The sequence below is a fragment of the Vulpes vulpes genome, chromosome 13 (assembly GCF_048418805.1).
Source record: "Vulpes vulpes isolate BD-2025 chromosome 13, VulVul3, whole genome shotgun sequence".
NCBI classification, from domain to species: domain Eukaryota; kingdom Metazoa; phylum Chordata; class Mammalia; order Carnivora; family Canidae; genus Vulpes; species Vulpes vulpes.
In genome coordinates, this window is record NC_132792.1 from 70,084,273 (window position 1) to 70,093,681 (window position 9,409).

General features: G+C 39.2%; 1 protein-coding gene across 2 annotated transcripts in view; it reads right to left on the reverse strand.

Annotated features, from left to right (window-relative positions):
- The window catches only part of UBXN2B (UBX domain protein 2B), a 28,752-nt gene extending 20,082 nt beyond the window's left edge, over positions 1 to 8,670 (reverse strand). Inside the window, exons 1-2 of one of the 2 annotated variants that reach the window (XM_026011733.2) lie at positions 8,502 to 8,670; positions 2,992 to 3,095 (exon numbers count right to left, since the gene is read on the reverse strand). In XM_026011733.2, coding sequence (XP_025867518.1) covers positions 2,992 to 3,095; positions 8,502 to 8,582 — 185 coding nt within the window. In that variant the 5' untranslated portion in view covers positions 8,583 to 8,670. The remainder of the gene's footprint in view (positions 1 to 2,991; positions 3,096 to 8,501) is intronic. The other variant, XM_072734696.1, reaches the window with a different exon arrangement.
- Positions 8,671 to 9,409: the final 739 nt, after the last annotated feature.

Consider the following 9,409-nt stretch of genomic DNA (forward strand, 5'->3'; position numbering starts at 1 on the left):
CTTATGGTCAAGTGCTGAATTTATTTATTTATTCATTTTTACTCTTTTTAAAGATGTATTTATTTATTTTAGGGAGAGAGGGAGAGCATGCAAGAGTGAGCAGGGGAGGGGTAGGGGGAGATAGAATCTCAAGCAAGCTCCCTGCTGAGCACACATGCCCAAGGCTGGGCTCCATCTCAAGATTCTGAGATCATCATCTGAGCCAAACCAAGAGTTAGCAGCTTAAGTGACTGAGCCACCCAAGTGCCCCACTGATGGGCTGAATTCAAAAGCACCTACTGAATGTACATCATTTTTCCAAAACTAAACCTGTATTCCTCACATAAATCTCCCCATTAACAATCACATTTTTTCCTGTACACCAGATTAAGAACCTTTAGGTCTCAATTTCTCATTCACTTGCTTCCTATATCCAATGTCATCAAGTGTCTACAATAAATTCTTTGAAAGTCTCCCACGCTGATTTCACTCTTTCTCCTCCATTCCACTGATGCCACTTTAATCCAAAATTTTATTACTACATTCTTTGGATTACCATAATTGTTCTCTTCTTAATTTTTCTTATCTTGTTCTCTTAGTTACTATTAATTTTGCACTGTATTTCTGTCCTATTTTTCTAAAAATATAATAACAGCTAGTTCACTTCATCCTCCTAACAATGGTATTATAACAATGGTATTATCCCTGATTTACAGATAAAACTAAAGCTTAGGGAATTTAAAAAACTTGGCAAAACCTTATTAGAACAGAGAAAAAAACCTTAAAACTGAGGTATATCCATCTCTAGAATCAAAGCTTTTATCACATATATTATAGTTTTTATCATAAAATTTACATTAAAAAACATATACTGGCTTTCCACTGCTTTCTACACAAATACAATTCCCCTTGGCTTTCAAAGCGGTCCATAATGTGGTTTTATTCAGGACTGGCTACACATTTGTGGGGCCCAATGCCAAGTGAAAATGAGTCTCCTTGTTCAAAATTCATTAGGAATTTCAATACAGGAACAACAAAACATCAACCCAAGCATGGAGCCTTTCTCAGCATGAAGCTCTATGTGAATGCACAGGTTACACATCCCTGCAGCACACTCTGCCAGCACTCCACTCTCTAACCTTATTTGCCACTAGACTATGAAAGTTCTGCTGGCTCCTTTTCTGATTCCTCTTGTCATATTTATTATTTTCTCTTCTGTCCCTATTTGTTTCTGGAATCGTTTCCCTTGTCTTTTGCCAAGTAGAATGCATGGCCCTTGGTTAAATCCTAAATCCAAAAAAGGCTTGAAGACATGTCTGACTATGGACTACATATTAAATGATTTTATGAAATTATGATTTATTTTCTAAGGTGTGATATGTTGTAAGAGTTATAAAGGAGTACATGCTTCCTAGGAGATACATGCTGAAGTATTTAGGGATGAAGTGTTAGGACGATTGCAATTGCTTTCAAATAGTTAAGAGTGCTTGCATGATGTTATGCTATAACATATTAACAACTGGTGAATATAGGTGAAGCATATATAGCATATATTCATTGTACTAATCTTTTGATTACTTATGGGTCTGAAAATTTTTAAAATAAGAAGTTTAGGGAAAAATTAATATTCTGTCTTCTTATTCAGGTCCAAAAACATGTCATTTTTCTCTCTCCTACAGAAAAAAAGATGTGGAAAATGACAGACAAAAAAGAAAAATTTCCAGTGAATTTTTAGTTATTTATTATTTTAAAAATTTATTTGAGAGAGAGAGAGCACAATCAGGGGGAGAGAGAGAGAAGCAGACTCCTCGCTGAGCGGAAAGCCTGAAAACGGGGTTTGATCCCAGGACCCTGAGATATGACCTGAGCTGATGCAGATGCTTAGCTGACTGAGCCGCCCAGGTGCCCCTTTCCAGTGAATTTTTAAACTTCTGATAAAGTGATAGACTTTCTGTAAATGATATATAATGGAAAAATTCCAAGTATCTCCCCAGTAAGGAGATTCACAGTATTAAAAAGACCTTACTAGGGGATCCCTGGGTGGCTCAGAGGTTCAGTGCCTGCCTTTGGCCCAGGGCGTGATCCTGGAGTACTGGAATCGAGTCCTGCATTGGGCTCCCTGCGTGTAGCCTGCCTCTGCTTCTCTCTCTCTCTCTCTCTCTCTCTCTCTCTCTCCCCTCCTCTGTGTTTATCATGAATGAATAAATAAAATCTTAAAAAAAGAAAAAAAAAAGAAAAAGACCTTACTGAAAATATTCCTAAAAATAAGAAAATTCATGGTAATAAAGAATACCTGGCTCTCATCTTTTAATCTTCATGGCTGGCTCTCTTTCTAGTTCAGGAATTTTAACAACAGCAAATATTATCCAGGAGATCACATCATTCAGTGAAAGTATAGACAGGTTCTGGAAGTTCTAGATCCTCAAATTGGGGGCAAGAGGCACACAGGGGCTCCACAAGTGGGTTTTCAGGAACACAAATCCTTTTTTTTTTTAATTTTATTTATTTATTCATGAGGGACACAGACAGAGAGAGAGCAGAGACACAGGCAGAGGGAGAAGCAGGCTCCAAGCAGGTTGCCTCATGTGGGACTCGATCCCGGGCCTCCAGGATCACACCCTGGACCAAAGGCGGCGCTAAACCACTGAGCCACCCAGGCTGCCCCAGAAACACAAATCCTTAAAGACAACCGACAAAATTGTGCATAAATGCAGTTTTGCGGGGAGAGGGGCTACAGCTATTGTCAGATCCTCAATGCATCCTATAAACCAGTGTGTCTAAGAAAAATACTCCTCAGTGGATGTCTTATGACGTCTGCCAAAGTATTAGGTATTTAAGATAATTTTTCTGTTCCTTTTAGCTTTCTATTACCATTTTAGGAACACTACCTAAATAATATATTTTTTAGAAATCATAGTTTTAAAGAAAATTCCCAAGGCCATCTAAAATAATTTAGGATTAGTGAATTAAAAAGAAATACAACATTTAAAGCCAAAAGAAGACAAAACCTACCTTTGAGGTGGTGTTCGTGGGCTTTTAAAGACTGTAGCTTTAGGTCTATCAGATTTGGAAGACTTGCATTTCACTTCATCTTCATATAATTCTGCCAAAGCCAACTATAAAATAACAGATTTGTTACAAAGTATAACACTAGAAATGAATTCTTCTACACAAGTAGAAATTATGAGTAGAACATGTGATTGTGCAGTACAAATTTCTAATGAAAAATAAAGGCTGCTGTTTCAGATGACCCCCTTCCACAGTAAAACCAATGTATCTCTCACTTGATTAAAACTAATCAAAATGCCACATATAAAAGTCACAACTACTTAAATAGTATAATTATTTTTTTAAAGATTCCACTGATTTATTTGACAGAGAGAGAAAGAGCGTGCGCGTGTAAGCATACGCACATAAGCAGGGGGAGTGGCAGGCAGAGGGAGAGGGAAGAGCAGGCTACACACAAAGCAGGGAGCCTGATGTGGTAACCCATCCCAGGACCCTGGGATCATGACCTGAGCTGAAGGCAGATGCTTAATGGACTGAGCCACCCAGGTACCCCTTAATTATTTTCAATTAACTATTCAACTGTTTCAAAAACTGGGAATAGATCATTTTCAAATCTGGACCTACAATTTTCCTATAATAATAAAAAAAAAATGCTTGAAGATGTTTCACACCAGTATCAGCCTGCTGTCATCAAATCTCATAAAGTTATTTCATTTAGCTGTTCAAGTTTGCAAAATCCAAGCATATAAAATAATTTCAAAATTATTCTATTTAAAAGTCTGCCTGACATAAAGTTTATCAAGTTTAGGAAAATGAACTTTCAAAGATTTAAGACATTATATATATATAATTTATATATAAATTATATATATTTTAAAATATACATACACATTAAAAAATATATATTATATATACATATATATTATATTATACATATATAATATATACATACACAAAAAACAAAAACAAAAGGATTTATTTTCCTTCCCAATTTTTCCTCCCTACCCCATCTACATACAGCTACAACAACTTTCATATTTCTGACATGGCAATTTTGTTAGAAATCCTTATCATGAAAGGGCTTTGTAATCTAAAATAACTGAATTAAAATCCTAACTTGGACTCATGATTTGACCTTGGGCATGTTATTCAACTTCTCTGAGCCATGGTTCCCTCACCTTTAAGTGTCTATTAAAAGAAAATTACCTTGGACAGTCATTTTAAGGATCACAGAATGCATGTGAAGCATAAGGCAAGTGCTTCATTACTACAAGACATTAAAAAACGTTTAACTGTGATTATATCAGTGTTTCATTTTCCCCAAGATTTATTTCTTCAGTGTTAGCTATATATTTCCTATGGTCTCTTCCCGCCCTAGTCCCTCTGAAACTAAACAAAACAAAACAAATGAGAGAGATGGAGACAGACACTCTGCCTGACTCCTTGGGTCCAATGTTTTCAGGAATTTTACTTCCCTAAAATCTGTTCGAAACAGTATTCCTTTATAGAATTCCTCTTGAGCCAATTATATTATTTCAGCTCTATGAATTACTTTTATGTGATTTTTAATCCCATCAGTGGAAATGTTACCTATATCTCAAAGGTCTACTTCAGCCATCCTTCACAAAGCCATTTCTACTTTTACCTTAATGATATTTCTTTCGTAACTCATAGCATATGCTATCCTACCATTAACATTTATATTAAACATCATATTGTCATCACTTGTGTACTTTTCTTACTATTTTATTTCTCCTGCTATAATTGAGGTTTCCTAGATTGTTTCTAATATAGTACTTCATGGTCATCCAACAAATTTATGTTTGAATTATGTAGATAATATATATAGATAAAGTCTAAAATTCAGATTACATTTTCTATGTAGTTTTGTACCTTATTTGCTTTTGTTTAAGATTTGAACAAACCCTGTCACTCAACTAATTTTCTTCTGTAAAATAAATAAAGCAAATGTGTTTTGACTCTGTGGAATATATAGACAAAATAGGAATATGGGGTAAATTGTATTAGAGCAGGGAGTACACCTAGGTGAAAGGTCTTAGTTATTAATGGTACACTATTAACTTAGAGGAAAACGAATGATATTTAGAGGGAATTAATGCTGGGATTCATGATGTCCCTGTGGTATCATATGGTATAAATTCATTAGTAAATATTATAAAGAAATTTAATTTGTATTAGTTGACAAAGCAAATGACACCACACCAGAAAAGGAAGTGATTACTTAAACTGATCAAAATAAAGCACTAGTCAAAACAAATAAAACAACAATGACAACAAAGTATCAGTCAAATAAAGAGATAAGAATATGTGCACTCTGAAGTAATGAAGACTGAATAACCAGGACAGAGTGTTCCACAGGCTAAGCAATTAGATCACGAAGCCACCTCAACTACACAGAAGGAATAAAGTACAGTACATAAGTACTGATAATCTTTGCTCTGGAATTTGAAATGTGAAGCACATGAAAAGAAACCTGAAAGCAAAGTAATCAAGAACCAGAAAATCAAGTATAGAGCAAAAGATTAAATTCTCAGTCTTAGAATGACAACTGCCAGAAGGTATACGGATTTTTAAGAATATAGAATAGCAACATTAACATCACCCAGGAACCTTTGAAAATGCAGATGCTCTAGCCCCACCCTAGACTTAATGAATGAAAAACTCAGATGGGGCCCTGCAATCTGTGCTATATCAAGCCTTCCAGACGATTCTGATACTCGCTGAAATTGAGAACCAATAGTATGAAATAATTATATCCAACAGGATTAGGATACTTGCTGAAACTGTAACATAGACATTCTTACTCATTTCTCACGGTTAGAACTCCACGGTCTATCCCACTCCATCTTGACCCTAATAAAGTACTGAAGTGATCTCTATCACCCTCCAACTCTAACATACGGAAATACAGAATTAAGAACAGAAATTTTTTTCTTTTGATATTATTCTGCAGGAAACCTGAGACAGAAGTATACAACTAAATATGTTAGCCAACAATTAAACCCATGTGTGTAGACAGACTGAGGGGAATCAGGAGAGATAAAGGTCTCTGAAAATGTTCAGAAATACTAATGAACACTGAGGTTTTTAGGGTGAGGACTCTCAGTAACAACCCCATCCTAAACCTTCCGACTGAATGTTTCCCGATTTGGGGTGATGAAGAGAGCTAAGATCTGCTCTTGGTTTGATATCCACAGATTTCTGCAGTTTTAAATCCAAGGCTCACAGTGTTGGCAGGCTTTCTGGGAGACAGCCATCCATGTTTCCTCCTATGCTAAATGAGGAAACCTCTCCTGATTTAGATGCTGACAAACCCTACACTTCCTGGCAGTTAAGATATACATACTTAGGGCTATCTTTTGCTTGTTCCAATTAGTAATACATCATCCTTTTCCTCTATAATACTATGAATAATCTTAGAGCAAGCTGTCTAGAAAGTATGAAAAGTACAATTAAGCACAGCTAGATTAAACAGCAAGATAATCAAACAATAATCTCTATTCAAAAAACTAGTTGGGGAGAAGAACATTATTCATTTCTTTTAAACCTACTCTATTTCTTTGTACATCATCACTTTGGTTGTTTTCAGGTTTTTTGGCAAGTTCTTCAGATTCGTATTAAATTCTAAAAGAAACATTATCAATATTTAATGTATTTGATATCCAAATTGCATTTATAAAAAATTAGTTATCTACTTACCAACCTACCTACCAGAAAGTAGACAATTAAAAAAAAAAATCTCTATCCTCTAACTGATGAAGAGGAAGGCATTCTCTCAATTACTGACATTTACCAAAATATCTCCAACCATTATTCCTATTTTTTTCATTATTCATAAATTAATCTACTGGATTAAGTGTGTGAATTTGCCAAGTATTAAGCAGTCATTAACTAAGCTGTTCACACTTTTCACATGAAAAGAAGAAACAATGAGATTAGAGAAAGGATACTAAGTTACATAGTTTTAACTGTAATGGCATTAGAATGGACTAACCAGTTAAAGTTACAGTATTTTCCACCTTTAAAGAAAAAGAAACCAAACATTTACCAATCCAGGATAATATGGGAGTGCACAGGCACTTTACAAACATTTCCCCCTTGACACCACCACCATCACCCCTAGTTTACAAATAAAGACACTACGGATCAGAGAGATTAAGACATTTCTTTTACATTCACAAGCCTACTAAGTGACAGGACCAAGATGCAAACAGAAAAGCCTGCCTGTGTGTCTGCATCTCTCTCTCTCTCCATGTCTCTCATGAATAAATAAATAAAATCTTTAAAAAAAAAAAAAGAAAGAAAGAAAGAAAGAAATTGGTCTAACCAGAGACTCCACTTTTCCCAACATCCCATGTTGCCTTAGTGATGGTACTCTACCATAGAAAAGATGAGGCAGAGGAGAGCTTCCTATCGCTGATTCTATTTACTACTACTGAACTGTTAGGAGTACTGGAATTATTCTATATTCAGTTCATCTTCTAACCGGACACTGAGCTCTCCATTCTTCAAATCCTTCATTTTGTGTACTGCTTTTCTGGCATTCGATCACACTCCACCTTAAAATGTCATGTTCAATACTACTACTACCACTACAAAAAAAAAAAAAAAAATAGCCTTTACCACTTCTACCCCCTTCAACAGTGTCCAGCACCAGCCACGGATTTCACGTCCTCGTCATCCCTGCCCTCCGCGGGGTGTAGCAGTATGTGTGGCATGGCAGGTGGTCAACGCTTGTTGAAAGGTGTAACCGTAACACAACTTTTCTACCAAGGCATGTAGACTGGGTGTCACTTCTACTTTGAATTACGTGTTGATTTTATCAATGGTCTTACCAACCCCAAATGAGCAAAGCAGCGTGAAGCATCTGAGAAAGCGCAGTTTGCTGCATTCCTCTATAGCTACCTGACGTCATCATGAGGGTGCATCTCGCTGTTTATGTGCAAATGTTTCACAGATGGTGGCTTTTACGACTAGGACGTGCAGCCGTAGGATGAAATACTTGAGCTGACACTTTTAAAGGGGGAAAGCTATTTGATTTAAAAAAAAAAAAAAGGAACCCTTTTTATGTAAAATATAATCCAGACAGAAACGGCATTCTAGACAAAAAAAAAAAAAAGACCAAACCGGCACACGTTATTACTTATCCAGAGTTCCCGGCTTCCCACCGCCGCAGTAAAGCTTCCACCGTTCAACGCGAGGGAAGCACCGACCAGGGAGCCCCGCGGCCGACTCCACGCAGCGCCAACGGAACAGCCAACGGAACAGCTGCTTCTTAAGCTGCAAGCCGGGTGCAGGGGAAGCGAGGCCCGGGCGCCCGCGCTGGGCTCCGGCTCTGGTTTCCACGAACACCGCCGCCCGCCGCGCCGCCGGGGTTCCACTTCACCCCCAGGGGGGCTCTGGCCGGGGCTCGGCGGAGGCCGGGGGCCCCCACACGCACCCCTCCGCGCCGTCGCCCGCCGCCGCGCCCCGCCCCCGGCCGCTCGCCGCACCTGCAGATCCCGCGCGCTCGGGGGCCGCGGCCCAGAAGACCTCTCCTGCTCGCCCGGGTCGGCGCCGCCGCCTTCCGCCATCTTTCACCGGCTCGCCGGCGCCTGCGCTGACGTGCTGACGCGCCGACGCACCGACGCGCCGACGCGCCTTCCGGGGCCGGTTGCCTGGCAACCGCGGGAGGGGCGGTGCCTGGACGCCCTCGCTTCCCCCACGCCGCGGCTCGGGGTCTGCACCCCGCTTTTTCTTAAAGGCAACGGGCTCGGAGACTTTCCCCGCAGGGACGCGGCTACGCAAGCCTCGTGTTGTCTGTGCAGCACGCCTGAGGATGCTGTAGGCCGCCCTAGAGGGCAGCATACGCTTGCGGGTTCTTCTAACTGCACAATGATGCTGGATTGGATGCTTTGTCTAGTAAAAATTGCAGCTTACTTTCTAGTCTTGATCAAACTCTCTCATCTCCCCTACCAAAGACCGGGTGGGACGTCGTCCCCGATGCGTGAATTGGTGTTGAGGACGAAAGCCCTTTGCACTCAGAGCTGGAGACGGCTCAACCCCCTTCATTCCTCTGAGATCTGTTTAAGCTCCTGTCTTAATTCCAGGTACTTTTATATGTCCCTGGGATGCAAAGGTAGAAAGTAGTAGTAGTCCCGGTCATTATAAAATTCAAGATCTAGCGGGGGGAAAAGAGAGATAATAAATGCGATAGTATAAAATGCAATGCAGGTAACAAAATGCAATGTGCAATAGAGCTTTGCATTAAATGTGAGTGGGATATGGGGCGTGCAGGAGAGTATTCTGTTGGTGCCTGCTGTGTGCACCGTGCTAGCTGCGTTCCGTGTGTCATCTCGGCTACCTCTGTTAGTTAAACATTGTTATCGTGTTATAGCCAAGGAATCCAGATTATAAATAG